The sequence below is a fragment of the Zalophus californianus genome, chromosome 14, assembly GCF_009762305.2.
Source record: "Zalophus californianus isolate mZalCal1 chromosome 14, mZalCal1.pri.v2, whole genome shotgun sequence".
NCBI classification, from domain to species: Eukaryota; Metazoa; Chordata; class Mammalia; order Carnivora; family Otariidae; genus Zalophus; species Zalophus californianus.
Genome location: NC_045608.1, coordinates 88,466,154 through 88,482,144, shown reverse-complemented (window position 1 = coordinate 88,482,144; position 15,991 = coordinate 88,466,154). Strand labels below are relative to the sequence as shown.

The window sequence follows — 15,991 nt, the reverse complement described above, 5'->3', positions numbered from 1 at the left end:
GGTCCATGTTTTCTCCACTCTAATCTTTCTTTACCTCAGTTCCCACTTTTGGGACTTGGCATGTTCGACAATGAAACCAAATATAGTAACTTTAACAGAACAGCATGTCTAAGCAACTGTTGCAGACATGTGTAGAGCGGTCATGAAAATAAAGCCTGAGACACATGTCCAAATACTACTAATAATCAGAGTACAGACCCCAAAGAACTACAAAATCCTTCTTACGGTCATTGCAGTCCTGTCTAATGACAGACAACAAATAAATCATCATGTAGCTGACCCAAGGCAGATATAATTATAGTATAAAAATGTATGCTCATTCTTCGAATCAAACAAAATGGATAAGATCATGATGTGGCTCATGTCCTATGTGAGGAAAGAAATGGCCTCTATCTATGGAATATAATTTTCTCATGAAGATTCTTTTTTTTCTAATATAATGTCTTTTTGGAGCCATAGCAATATGCGATTCTAGTAGAAAGATTGGGGTAATCTACTAAATTGAGTGGGATTAAATTGAAATTTGTGAATAGATTTTCTTGTATTTTAAAAAAAGAGATTAAAATGTATCTTAATAATACTGGATATTTTGACAGATAACTAAGTCACACTGGAACATAGAGTTTTGGAGGCAGATATTGATCTTTCAAAAAAATATATGAAGATGATAAAGGACATGAAGAGAAGAGGCACAAATCTATTTCTGGCCTGAAATCTGGTCAGCATTTTTCAAATAAAATGTCATTTTCCTTAACTGCATAGCCTGAGGGCCCTTTAAAGTTTAAAATATGGTAGCAGGGGGAAATTTTCCATTTATTTTAGGGAAAAACAAAACATTTGTTTTGGGGACAATTCTGATGGCCAGATATATTTAATTTTTTTTTTTACATTTTATATTCTGTAATTAGAATATCATGATTAAAAATGATACTTAGCAGCAAGCTATACACTTCTGAATCCAGTTTTTGAAGTTTTTGAATTCTTACTCAGTTGCTTACTCATAATTGATATCTCTGATGTTTTAGATATTTTCTTCCCTTTAGTTCATTTAGAAAAGTTTAGCTCTTTCTTAGAAATTAAAATCATTGTCAGAATTTAATGGGAAGTTGGCACTCCATATCCATCTTACTGCTGAAAATTTTTGTTTTGATATCTGTCCGTCAACAGTTACTTATTAAGCATCTCCAAAATGGCATGTGTTATCCAAAGCCCAAGTGATAAAGCAGTGAACAAGGCAACTCCCTTGCTTTACATTTTTATAAGAGGAGAGAAAAGATGAACAGATAAGTTAATTAAAGAAGATAAACCCAAGTCCTAATAAGTATTGTGGAAAAACAACAACATTGGGTAACATGGTGGAGAAGGGTGTGGATCTGGGTGCCCCGTGATTATGGTGGGTGACGTTGGAGTTCAAGAGGCAGCCGGGTCAAGATTTTGGAGGAGCAGAAGGGGTACTGAGGAGTTTGGGATTTAATCTAACTTTTTAAGTAAGGTTTTGGAGTGTTTGAAACAGGTGAACGATGGTCTGATTTATAGTTTTAAGTGACCAAGTTTCTTCAGGCTGCTGTATTCACAGATCTGCTGATAGAAGAGCAGTTGGTGACAGATGGTGGTGAGCCACTTGTACCAATTGAGATCACAACAAGAACTTGGTAGGTAGATTGATGGCAGACAGACAGATAGATAGATAGATAGATAGATAGATGATAGATAGATGACAGGGCTGACACAGCTAAAGGCCTTTTGGATGTGGGTGTTGAGGGAGAAAGGACTCAAGAATGACCCCAACCCTTCAATGTTAACCGCCAAGGGGATGGGGGATAGTCCTGTCTCTTATTAATGTCAGGAAGGGGTGAGGGGAAGAATGGGGTGGGGGGAGAGGCAGTTAGAGGATTAAGGCGACAGATGTTTCTTTTTTTTTATTATGTTATGTTAATCACCATACATTGCATCATTGGTTTTTGATGTAGTGTTCCATGATCCATTGTTTGCGTATAACACCCAGTGCTCCACGCAGAACGTGCCCTCCTTAATACCCATCACCAGGCTAACCCCTCCCCCGCCCCCCCGCCCCGCTAGAACCCTCAGTTTGTTTCTCAGAGTCCATCGTCTCTCACGGTTCGTCTCCCCCTCCGATTCCGCCCCCCTTCATTCTTCTGTAAGCCTATCCAGCCACGTTCCTTTTGAGATGGTACTTAGAATCCCAAGTGGAGAGGTTATGTAGGAATTTGATAGTATAGTATAAAGCTGGACCTCAGATGGGAGTCAGAGCTAGAAGGGTGAGCCCAGGAGAAAATAGAGTGTCAGGCTTTGAGTCTCTGCTGGGATGCCCCAGGGGAAGCTGTGGGGAGAGAAGAGAAGGGACCTCTGGTGATGGCCCTGGAGACTTGACTTCAGGGTTCTGAGAGGCAGAGGGAAAATCCTCTCTATCATCTAAACTGATTAAAATTATTACTGAATAAAAGTAATTATGTTTCCAAGTATGCTAGATCGTGCTCTTTAGTATGAATTCATTACTTTAAATATATAATGCAGATATGTATCACATTTACATATTTATGATAAATTTAAGCTTTATTTCCATCTCCCAGGCAAAGAAAGTGATAGGCTCTAGAGCATCTTGACTGTCAGAAAGTTTTAATAAATCAGTGTCTTCAAGTCTGCTAAAAGCTGAATTCGAAAATGGAAGCAAGGACATGTGAGTGTACTCCAAGCTACGTGCTCATCCTCCGTGGCTGCACACATTTCTGTGACCATTTGCACTCCAACTTCAGACTGGAGAACTCGTGAGGAATAATGAGTAGCAGAAGTAGAAGACCCCATGGTGTGGGTGTGGGTGTGTGAGTGAGTGTGTGTGCGTGTGTGTGCGTGTGTGTGGCTGCACCCACACCGGCCAGCACAGAGGAGGTGGACTTTTGACAAACTTCACGTCAAAGAACTTTGAAGAATCTGAGGCAGGCAAGAAGCAGGAGACTGTGCGTGGAGAGAATGAGATTTGGGTTGGGAGGTGTAGAGGAGCATCTGAGCTGTTGTTCAGATGGTAGAGTTATTAAAAGGAAAATAGGATCAAGCATCACTTCTGTTTCTGGTGAAGTATCATGTTCTTTGACTTGGAACTAACCCACTAATGATAGTTTTATTAACCATAAAGCACAAGTATTTGAAATATCAATGTTTCAGAGAGAAATCTGCCAGTTTTTAATTTCTGTTTTAATATTTCCTGAGGGTAGCATTCAGTGAATTTCTGAACTTAAAATGAATGCAGTCAAATGAAAGCACTAGTTTGAAAAGATGTGTGCACCCTTATGTTTGCCGCAGCATTATTTACAATAGCCAAATTATGGAATCAGCCCAAGTGTCCCTCAATAGATGAATGGATAAAGAAGATGTGGTGTGTATATGAGGGAATATTAGCCGTTAAAAGAATGAAATCTTGCCTTTGGCAATCACATGAATGGATCTGGAGAGTATTCTGCTAAGGGAAGTAAGTCATTCAGAGAAAGACAAATACCATATGATTTCATTCATCTGTGGAATTTAAGAAACAAAACAAAAGAATAAAGAAAAAAGAGACAGACCAAAAAACAGACTCTTAACTACAGAGAACAAATGGGAGGGGAGTTGGGTGGGGGATGGGTGAAATAGGTGAAGGGGTGGAGACAGCGCTTATCGTGATGAGCGCGGAGTCATGTATAGAATCGTCGAACCACTATATCGTACAAATAAACTAATATAATGCTGTATGTTAACTGTACTGGAATTTAAAAACAACTGAAAAAGAGAAAAAAAATAATAAAAATAAAGAGAAAGCCATTGGGAAGAAATGGCCCCAATAGTGAGAAGGAGCATTAGTGACTTTAGCATTAAACAAAGTTATTATAACTTAAGGAATTTAATTACAGAAGTGGAACAATATTTATAAACATGTGGCACGGTACTGAAAATTGATGAAACATTCATGATTAGACTTTTAATGTTATAGTGTATACATATTATGATTCTTTCTTAAAATTTTAAATAAAACTCCCTTTATGTTGAGTTGTGACTGCCTTTCTTTCTCATGTTCTGCCTTAGCTAATTCAAATATGCCTAAAATTAGTTTGGTTGTCTTTCTACTGAAGTTTTTATTTCTTAAAATTCAGTGTCTTTTTGTCTCAGACGCTTGTAGGATCTAAACATTGCGATAGACTGAAATGCTATTTCAGGAAATATGGTGCACGCTTGCCACCTAGTGGTAAGAGTGGGAACAAGTGAGGCTTTCAAAACAACCCCAAAGAAAGCAAGGAATTCAGTGAAATACTAAATTCACTAATTATATAACTTCAAATATAGTAAGGTATAAATGTTATGTGAAAACTATTATTTAACTGGTTAAAATATGAAAGAGAAAATAGATTTTAAAAAATACTATTTGGTATTTTTTTCATAAAAAGTTAATAGATGCTTCCTAATTACAAAAAATAAAATAAAGTAACTGTGTGTATATATACATACGCAAGTGTATGTATACATATTCTTATATGTATATGTTCATATGGAACATTTCTCAATAAAAGCTAAATATAACTTGTGAATATCCTAGAAATAGTCATTGCCCACATTTTGGCATGGTATTTCCAGTAAAATCTGCCATATGTATATTTATGTGTGAGGCTTTATAATTTAAAATAATCTGTATCCTCATGTCTCATCCAACTTTATACCTTAGTAATTTCCCATGCTGTTCTCTATTCCATCACTATAATTTAGAAATAAGAATTCTGTCACCTACATCAAAAACTAATGATGTAATGTATGGTGATTAACATAACATAATAAAAAAAAACAAGAATTCTGTCACTATAATTTTTGAACACTGGGGCAAGACTTCTCAGGATTTTGCTTTTGTTTTTGTTTTTGTTTGTCTATCAAGTGGTAAACTAATAAAATCAGAGCATCTGGATGAAAAGAATTTAAACAGGCTTCGTGGTCCCCAATTTCTGTGAATAAGGAAGGGTTTACCAAAAGCTGATATATAGAAGCGCACCATGCTTCTCAGTCTCACTAATCCACAATATATTTCTTCCTTGCTAGAGCAAAATGTTGCATTAAATTTCGTGTTTCCAAAGAATTTATCATGAAATATTTGGATAAATGTTCACCTATTTTACATTGAAATTTTAAAACTGGACTTAAAGTGCTTGTTGATACTCTCCAAATCTGCATCTGTGTGTTGTGTTTCTCTGTTCTGAAAACTTTGTTACTCCAGTTGTAGGACAATGTTGTCACTTTTGTCCAAGCCTCAATTTATGGGATCACTAAAAACTTCAGGAAAAAAACTCCTGGATTTCATATTGGAGCCAAAACACCAAGATCTTTTCTATACACTTGCTTGTCTTGGCTTTCCAGGATGGGACCTGAAGCTCTCTTTCCAATCTGCTGTTAGAAAATGCACATTATCTTGATGGTCTTGTTATCCTATGAATCAAGTAATATCATAACTATCTCATATATCTAAGCCTTCTTCCTGTAAAGTAGTTCAAGCACTTGTTAAGACCTGTATTTGCCATTGTTTTTAACATGCATAAAATCTAATTTCTGTTTCTTTTTTAGAATTGAACTTCAGTAGTATTTTACACTAGGCATGGGTAGAGCAAAGAAATTACTCCCTAAGATATTAAAATAACTTAGGAAGTCTCAGTTTCAGGAAAGTCCTGAACATATCTTAGCAAGGTGTGTAGTTGGCTATAAAAATGGAGACTGGTTACAGACTTACTTTTTTTTCCCCCTTTTTATACGTAAATACTACAACAACATAGAATCAAGGAGCTTGGAGCTTCAAGTCTCTGGCGTATTGGTGAATTGGTTTTCATGTTTAAATATACCACTAAATTCGTATAATTACTTTCAAGAGAGAAAAGGGATAAACACCTTAATTTCTGCGAGTCTTGTAAGGTTAATTATTGGTATTACCTGTCATGGTGCTCCCTCAGGTAATATTAGAAGTAATTTGAAACCACTTTGTGACTCCTAGAAGGGGGTTGTCTGCTTAACACTTGGGGTTGGATTTTTGTGACATGAACTATGGGTGTTGTAGGAAATAACAGCTTGGAGAAAAATATGCTAGGGACACTACATATTCCCCAGATAAATATTCCTCAGACATTTTTGAGAAAAAGATGTTTCGTGATACATTCCTTCATTTTCCAATGTCTCACAAGTGGCTGTAAACGGGGTGTCACAGAGGTGGTGCTCACCGCTGTGGCGGAGTGCCCAGTGAGGCATGGTGGTCAGCGTCCATCTGCTCCCACGGGTCGGTTCCCATGAGCTGATTGTTAGATATTTTAAATATTACCCCAAGATATAATAGATGTATAAGCTATACATCTATGTGCTGAAGCTCATTTAATTATTTCTCTTACAAAGTTGTACTAGCTGCAGAACAGCTATGCTTTTTTGTTACGCAAAAGAGTAAATAATTCTGTGCATAACTCGTCTTTTTAGACACCATTTATCACATGCTATTATATATGAAATCATTTGTTTAGGTCTGCATGCTCATCTTGTGTTGACGAGAGATCTGTGAATGACCGTCCTCACTTTACCAATCAGGAAATTTAATATTATGTCACTTAACTTTCATATTCTATATCTCCTTAATATTATAAGTTGTATTTATTTATTTAGTTTTGGGTAATTATCATAATTCAAAACCAGCTAACATGTGTCTATCCTATACCGTCGGACAATATCAGTTACAATTTTTAAAGATTGATCACCTTTAATTGCCACATCCGTATGTGGTAGTCAAGATTAGCCCCCCTTAAATTGTGTAACTGAAACTGGGAGATTTTAAGGAACATTGGCTCAAGTTTGCACAACCTGGAAGAGATGGATCCGGGTTTCAGTCTCAAGCATTTTGGATCCACAGCCCCCGTGCAATGCTCGCCTCTGGAACAGCTTATGATTCAGCTATAATGCTTGCATCCACAGGCTGTCACTCTCCTCAATTCTCGGCATTATGAAGTCACTTAGGTAAGTATGATCCTTATTCCCATTTTAGAGATGTGATAACTGAATAGGTGTCTATGGAAGGAGCCATCTATCCTTAGGGATTACCACTCCTCGCAGCCGGGACCCAGCTCTGCCCACAGTAGGGTCGTCAGGACTCTGCCAACCCAGGATGAAGTGCGTGGAGAAACACACGTGAAGCTTCATTCTAACGTTCAGTTTCTTACATAGCCAAAAAAAATAATGCTTTGCCCCAAAGGGTATGTTTTGGTGCAGGAGGAGGAGGGAATGGTGAGGTGAAACCCATTTTGTGGTGTTAGAATATCCATTTTCTGTTATCTGAATGACTTAAATCAAGAGCAATGCTGTGTTTGCGCACATGACATTCTTTTGACTGACTAGAATATTTCACTACATTCAGTTATTGTGTTTTTCTTAAAAGGAAATACTTCTCATTGTATCTAGATAATAAAATGGTGATGTTCAGTAAGTCCTTCCAATGAAGCGAGGCTGCAACAGCTGTACTCATGATAATTCAACACACTTGCAAATAGTTCAGAGATGGGGCGCCTGGGTGGCTCAGCCAGTTAAGCGTCTGACTCTTGATTTTGGCTCAGGTCATGATCTCAGGGCTGTGAGGTGGAGTCCCGCATCAGGCTCAGCGCTCGGTGGGGAGTCTGCTTAAGATTGTCTCGATTCTCTCTCTGTCTCTCTTTCTCTCCCTCTCTCTCCAAAAAACAAACAAAAAAACAGTTCAGAGACAAAAAAGCCATGAAAATAGTTTCTTCTATATAGTTAGTTTTTTAAAAGTCAATATGAAGAGGGCGCCTGGGTGGCTCAGTTGGTTAAGCGACTCCCTTCAGCTCAGGTCATGATCCCGGAGTCCTGGGATCGAGTCCCACATCGGGTTCCCTGCTCTGCGAGGAGCCTGCTTCTCCTTCTGACCCCCCCACCATGTACTCTCTCTCTCTCATTCTCGCTCTCTCAAATAAATACGTCTTTAAAAATGAATAAATAAATGAATAAATAAATAAATGTCAATATGAAGCTATATTTGGCTATTCTGATAGCAACAGAAAACCTCCTTCCAGAAATAAGTAGACTCTTGATGTTGGGAACTTTGCGTGTGAGGTAGTCTGAACTGTGAGTATTGCATCTTTGACCGCCATGTTATTGTGAGTAAATCTTACCCTTGAGTTTCTTCCAGATAGTTTTAGGAAATAAGGAGGCTGGTTTTTTAAGAGGCAAGAGCTTTTGACAATGCATATTGAATTTCTAAGTAGAACAAGTCCTCCACAAACTGGTAGAATGGGTCTTTCTCTGCCATAGTAAGAGAGCCAAGGAAATGATGCTGACGTGTAGTTTCTGAGAATATCACAAATTGGATCGTACCTGAAGACCATTGCACTAAAGGTTAGCTCTCCACTAATAAACATACTTGTTAGAGTTTTCTGCTTTCTGGGATATTCAGGTATGCACCCTGGCCAGAGTTAACCTGTTTTATTTTTTTAAGATCTTATTTGTTTATTTATTTGAGGGAGAGAGAGAGAGCAGGGGGAGGGGCAGAGGGAGAGGGACAAGCAGACTCCATGCTGAGCACAGAGCCTGACACGGGGCTCGATCCCAGGACCCCAAGATCATGACCTGAGCCCAAATCAAGAGTCAGACTTAACCAACTGAACCATCCAGTCATTCCCAGAGTTAACCTTTTGCTCAGGAACAGTAATCAATTAAAAGTATCTGTTGAATATTTCCTATAAGCCTAGAAATGTTAAACCATCTAAGAGATTAAAAATGAACATTTTTAAGAGGCATGCCCTTAGCCTCAAAGAACATGTGGGGAAAGATGATAAGCATATGCTAAGTGCTAAGCTCTTCTTAAAATTATAAGTATAATAGGATTTAAGAAAAAGATAATTTTCTTGGTAGCTTGGAATAATATTTCAAAACTGCACAGATAATACAGTGCTGATACGATTTGGGTAGCAGAGTGCAGAATGGATATTGCAGAGAGAGGGGAGGAGCATATTTGGCCTCTGAGCCACAGATATCTGGAATGTGCTGAGGGTCACGGGAAATAATGTCGGTCTGTAGAATGTGTCCAGACATCCTTGAAAGCACGCTAATAATGTAGCTTGCTTTGGGAGGCAGGAAGGTGCCATTTTATCTTTTCAGCAAGAGATAGAAATAAGAATCTTTAATGAACCATTGCCTATCCGCATTTACATGAGAGAAATATTCAGACATACAAGAGCAAGAACATTCAGAACCCAATATAAGTTGTTATACATTTTTTTCTTAGTCATTGCAAGACTTGCTTGTTTTTTTTTATCATTTGCATAGCAATTCTGTAAATTCTGGCAAAAGTAAGAAGAAATAGAATAATACCTGGAATAATAATAATGTTTAAAAGTGAGATGATTAACTGGCACATTTGCCTGATCATTTGATGTAAACAAGGGTGTCAGGAATGTGATTTCTTGACAGTCCTGATTACCTGTTACGTTACCAGTCAGACCAACAATATTTAACCATAGCTGATACCGGCACACTGATTTGTAGTTTATAAGACACGTTCACAACTACTAAGCAGTAGAACTAGACACAAAATCCCATTTGGAGAATTCAGAATTCAAGTTTCAGTGCTCTTAGCAATATTCTCTTGCATTTCACTCAATTACAGGATGTGATATCATTTTTATTTATATACTTAAAATTTCAAAACTAACCCATCCTACTTAATAGTAATTGTAGCAATTTTTCCAACTCATTCTGTAAGGGCAATAAATATTTATGCTCTCTTAAAGGTATTTTTGACTTGATGGATAACTGTATTTTCAGAACCACCACAATCTATTAGGACAAACATATTTTTTATATGTTTTTACTAAGGCATTTTGCAGCCATTCCATTTGCAGAAATCTCCTTCTTGTTCTAAGTACACATTTTGACAACATTCATTATCTGCTTAACAGACCATATCGGTTCTGCAAAAGCCATTATGGTTGACTACAGAAATTTAAAGTTCTTTCCTTATTAAAGAGCAGAATTTTGCAATCATATAGCAGATCATTAAATTTTACATTTTAAAAGGCTTTTATGATGCATAACAAGTCACTAGCCCATGTTAAGCATGATACTTTCTTTTCAAAACGACTACTGCATATTTTCTACTCTACTATATATATATATTTTTTTTTTCTTTTTTGTAAATGACCACTGCATATTTTTAAATCTTTAGCCAGGGACCTAAAGGCAAACCAAGCCAAGGCAAGAAGGAACTGTTCTTTTGGGAAGCGGGGGCGTGGGGGCTGGGGTAGAGGGAAGGTTGTGGAGAGCCAGAAGGAATCACTTTGCTTGAGTTAGCTGTATCTTTGGCATATTTTTTTATTTTAAAGACTTGAGTGTTTTTGTTTTGTTTTGTTGTTGTTACTGTTGTTAGGATTTCTCTAAGTATGTTAAAATATACTAAGTTGCCTTATGCAAATTATTTGCCGGACATTTTTGGTTAATATAGCATATACATTTAAAGAAGGTAACTTTTTAAAATACCCATGATATATAGTCATGAAGGTGAAAAAGTCATAAAAACATGACTGGCATTTAGATGGTACTGATCATTAATGATTCTTTACTGATCGATTAACTCACCACTGTAAATGATGTGTTTTGTATTGAATAGGTTTTTCTGAGAACGCTATCCTTAAAAGCGTTTTAGAACTATTGTTGAGAAAAATAAATGAAACACTAAAATCATATTTTATAAGATAGGTGAGATCATTATGAAGGTAAAAACAAAAGTTAGCTTTAAAGCGTGATCTATAAACTATCATGGGTAATGCAGTATTACTCTAAGACTGATTATTCTAAACATCGTATTACTCTGATAATGAAAGAAATGTATTTTCCTAATATTGAAGTCATATCTAACGTTATATTTTGCTATAGTAAACTCTTCACTATTTCTCATATCTATGTATTGGATACCTCTGTGGGTTGTTAGTTTTCGTCCCAGTGCCCTGAATGTACATCCTAATCTGGAGATCATGGACCACTGTACCTAAAGTTACTAGCACGTGTGAAACACATGAAAAGTAGGCTAATTTCATCACCATGTATATGTTAAATGTTGATGAGAACAATATATATTTTCTTATGTTGTTTAGGATTAATTTTCCCTTGTTCTGAATTTCCATGACATTCTTTGTTTAGTTCATATGCTTAAATAATGCTATAGGGATTTGTTTAATATATACTTTCTTCATTAGTATTTTGTAAGCCCATGCTTTATAAAATTATTTCAATGTTGATTTACTTAAGACTTTTTGCACAGTATAACTATATTTATACAGACAGAATTTCAGTGTAAAGCATAATGTTGTGCATGTGGTAGGCACTTAATTTTTGTTAAATGAATGCACCAAGTCGAAAAAAAAAAGAACCCATATAGATAATGTACTTCATTTTTATGATGGAAACCCTCCTGTGCCAGTTTTATAAACTGAGCACGCCTAGAGAAGTGCCAGCTCTGTTAGCAACACAAGAAATAATTACCACAATTGCAATACTTCTTAGAATGGAATGTCGGGTCATTTATCTCAATTTGATGGAAAATTATCATGCTAATCTTTTTGTTTTTAGATTTGTAATATGAGTGATTTACTACTGAATATCAGGTCTAACTTTTTTCTTCATTTTCCTTTTCTTCTTATTTTTAGCTCCCTGTGAAGGCAATACATTCTTCTGCCATAGTAACATGTGTATTAACAATACACTAGTCTGCAATGGACTCCAGAACTGTGTATATCCTTGGGACGAGAATCATTGTAAAGGTAATGATCAAAAATTTGTAAAAGTTCTCTGCTTGTAGAGTGGGAAGAGGTTTATTACAATGTGGAGATGTATCAGACAGACTGAAGAATTGACATGTATATGGGCTTTGTCGAACCTCTTGTATATTTTGTAATTCAAGTGTAAATGTCTTTCTTTGCTTTTGCCAGAAGTTTCCTTACTCATTAATGTATAGTAGAGAATCTTTAACACTTGAATGCTCATTAAAGACATCTTATTAGAGGCTGCAGAGCCATGGAGAGGAAATGAAGCTTTTAGTGCAGTGTTTTTCCTATCAGACCTGATGCCTGCACCGCTCATTTATTCCAGTCTGTCTTCACTGGACTGTGTGCACATACTCTAGAGGGAAAGTGAATTGAAGGAACATTTGTGCTTTCAGGTACTTCCAGCCACTTCCAGCCACTTAACTTGACTTCAGTTTTGCTACCAAAATGCTTTTCTTCATTTCCAATGAAAATAGGTTCCAATGCCCCAGCTCCCTTCTCTAGCCTGTACACAAAGGTTTGTTTATGTAGATAGCAATCCGTGGCTTGGTTATGAATGTTGCATGTTTTAGTTAAGTTGAAAAATTCCAAGCATATTCCTTTATTCAGATTCAATATTAACTGATTTGCAAAGGGAAAGGAACAGGCAATTAACTCTTTCATGCTTAAAGTCCAGTGTTGTCTATTAAAATGTCTTCTGAGGATAGAAGCCAAGAGGCATTGTCACAGTAGCCATGGTTCATGGTCAAGGAGAAAGGCATATGCAGCCTTGATTAGTTTGATGGTGGGAGTAGGTGATTATTCAAGGAACCACTTTTGAATGGATGGGAGATTAAGTAATTTGTGTAGTAGAATCTTAAATCGGCAGTGTTAATAATTGGTAGTCATAAGCTTTATTTGCCCAATGGGATTTGTTCCCACATATAAGGACCATTTGACATAAGAGAGAAGTGAAGAGAATGTGGATGGATATGCTTTATGAGCTTCCATGTTTATCTTCTCCAGATGGCAAGACCACTATTTTGATTTCAAATTCATTCTCTTTTGCGAAGGGAACACACCTTTACCATTTCAATCGTTGTGACAGGCTCACCTCACTGTGGGTTCAATTCCAGACCACCAAAATAAAGCTAATATCACAATAAAGTGAGTCAAATGAATTTTTTGTTTTCCTAGAAGATCTAAAAGTTTTTTACACTATACTGTCGTCAATTAAGGGTGTGATACAGTATGTCCTTAGAAGCAATGTACTATATAGCTTAATTAAAAAATATTGCTAAAAGTGCTAACCACCACGAACCCGTTCAGCAAGTCAAAATCTCTGGTCACAGATCACCATAACAAATATATTAATAATGAAAAAGTTTGGAATATTGCAAGAATTATCAAAATGTGACACAGAGACACAAAGTGAGCAAATGCTGTTAGAAAAAGGGTGCTGATAGACTTGCTCGATGCAGGGTTGCCACAAACCTTCAATTGTTAGAAAACACAGTATCTGTGAAGTGCAACAAGTGAAGTGCAATATAACAAGTTCTGCCTGCAGTTTATTAGAGTTAGTTCTATGGATTAACATATGGTGTATCCTAAAAAATGCCCTATGTGCCCTTGAAAAGAATGCTTGTTGCCATTGTTAGGTGGATTGTTCTAGAGATGTAGGTTTACAGCATTGTTCAAGACTTCTGTTTCTGTTCTCATTTTCTACCGTGTTTTATCTATTTTTTGAAAGTACCTCTTGAATTCTCCAACTGTTATGGTTGAATTTTCTGCTTCTTTCTTCACTTCTGTAAGTTTCCATTTTATGTATTTTTGAGCTTAGTTGTTAGGTCCATGTATGTTTGAAATTGTATTTTTCTGATGGCTTGGCTTTCTTATTGATCGTTATAAAACTATCTTCTTATTTTTCATAACTTTTTGCTTTATTTTGTCTAATCTTAGCACATCCACTACAGCTTTCTCTTCTCAATGCAATGTGTATGTTCAGTCTTTTTACATCCGTTTGCTTTCGGTCCATCTATATCTTTCAATATAGAGTATGTCTTCTGTAGACAGTATACAGCTGGATCTTATTTTTTTGATCCAGTCTGAAAATATTTGCCTTTTCATTGGATCGTTTAGTCCACTCATATTTGATGCTGATATTGATGTGTAGTTGGGTGGACATGTGCCACTTTGCTTCCTTTCCCTCTATGTCCCATGTACTTTTGTTCCTCTTTTCTTCCTTTATTGGCCTCTTTGGCAAAGAGTGAATACATTTTAGTGTAGCATTTTAATTCCTTCAGTGATTTTTAATGTATCTTTTGAGTTATTTTCTTAATGGTTATTTTAGGGCTTACAACATACAGCCTAACTTCTCAAAATGTATTTCAGATTTATACTAATTTAATCCTAGTAACATTATTTTAATCTAGCTCTGTTCTCTCTTTCTTTTTACCTATTACTTTTTTCCATATTATTTTTATATATGTTACAAATCAAAGAATACATTGCTGTAATTATTACTTTATATAATTTTAGAACAAGTGTATATTCATGTAGTTCATTATATAACCCTTCTTCTTTACCATTTCTGATTCTCTTCCTCTGTTTTTGTGGATTCACAGTCCCATCTGATGTCACTTCCTTATTCCAGGACAGTTTTGCTCCTATCTACCTCACTTGTATTGTTAATACCAAATATATAATATTTCTTTACGTTATAGGCCCAAAAATACAATTTTATACATATGACATTACTCTTTTAAAAAGTTAAGGGAAGGACGCTGAAGATAAATGCAACTTAACAGTCCTTTGTAATTATGTGTATAATTGCCTTTATTGGCAATATTTATTTGCCTCTTTCATTTACTGTCTATTTAATTTTTTCACTTAGGTTTGAATTACTGTCTAAAGTCACTTACTTTCAGTCCCAAGAATTTCTTTTAATATTTCTTTTAAGGCATTCTTTCGGCATTAAATTATCTTTATTTTTGTTTATCTGGAAATGTCTATTTTATCCCCATTTTTGAAAGTTAGTCATGCTGGATATTAGGTTTTCGATCAACGGTTTTTGTTCTTTTTTTTTTTTTTTTTTTTGCCTGCAGCATTTTGAATATGTCATGCCTCTGTCTTCTGGCCTCCAAAATTTCTGATGATAAACCAGCTGTTAATCTGATTGGGGTTCCTTTCTATGTGAGGAGTTATTTTTCCCTTGATGCTTTCAAGATTTTCTCTTGCAACATTTTTAATCTTTTATGTCAGAGTGTGGGTATCATTTCATTTCTCTTATTTGGAATTTGTTGGAATTCTTAGATGTGAAATTTGTTCATCAAATTTAGGAAGTTTTCACCTTTTATTTATTTATTTATTTGAATATTTTTCTGTTACTTTCTCTCCTTATACTCTCATCCATTATGTTGGTGCCGTTGATGGTTTGCCTCATTTTTCTGAGGCTCTGTTCATTTTTCTGCATCTTTTTATCTGAGTCTTCTTCAGATTGCATAATTTTCCTTCCTCTCTCTGCAAGTTTGCTGTTACTTTCTTCTTCCAGCTGAAATGTACTGCTGAGTCACTCAAATGAAGTTTTTATTTCAGGGACTGTGCCATTCAATTCTAGATTTTTCACTTTTTTCTTTTTTGTAATTTTTGTTTCTTCATTGCTATTCTGCATGTGATGAGGCTTTATCCTCCTATATTTCTTTACTTCTTTAACCATTGTTTCCTTTAGTTCCTCGAACATATTTATAACAGCTGCTTTGAAATCAGTGTCTGCTAAGTTTGACGTCTGGCCCTCTCCAAGGCTTTTTGCCTCTAGTGTATGTATGAATTGCATTCTCCTGTTTGTTTACATGCCTTGGGATGTTTTGTTGGAAACGTCATGTTAGATAATGTATTGTAGCAATTCTGGATACCAGTTCCTCCCTCCCCAGGGCTTGTTGCTGCTATCACTTTTTGTTGGTTTGTTTGTGTGTTCGTAAGTGTTTGTAACTTGGCTGGCCTGTTTCCGTGATGTCTGTCCCTGATGTTGCTGCATGGAGACCATGCTGTGGGCAAGCGTACCATAGCCTCAGATGGTCATGATTTAGTAAGGTGCTCTCTGACCACCCTTTTCCTGTTCTGTCTGTCTGTCTGTCTTTGTTGGTATCACACCCAGCTATTAGTCTCTACTAATTGCTGAATAATTGTTC

At 36.2% G+C, this 15,991-nt stretch overlaps 1 protein-coding gene across 12 annotated transcripts in view; it reads left to right on the top strand.

The window, feature by feature from the left end:
- Positions 1-15,991, top strand: part of NETO1 (neuropilin and tolloid like 1) — a 121,077-nt gene that overhangs the window by 87,294 nt on the left and 17,792 nt on the right. For all 12 annotated transcript variants that reach the window (XR_003517023.1, XM_027576692.1, XM_027576690.1 and 9 more), the window contains exon 8: positions 11,709-11,822. Coding sequence is in view for 11 of the 12 variants with exons in the window: in XM_027576692.1 (XP_027432493.1) it covers positions 11,709-11,822 (114 nt within the window). In the remaining variant the exon portion in view is untranslated. The remainder of the gene's footprint in view (positions 1-11,708; positions 11,823-15,991) is intronic.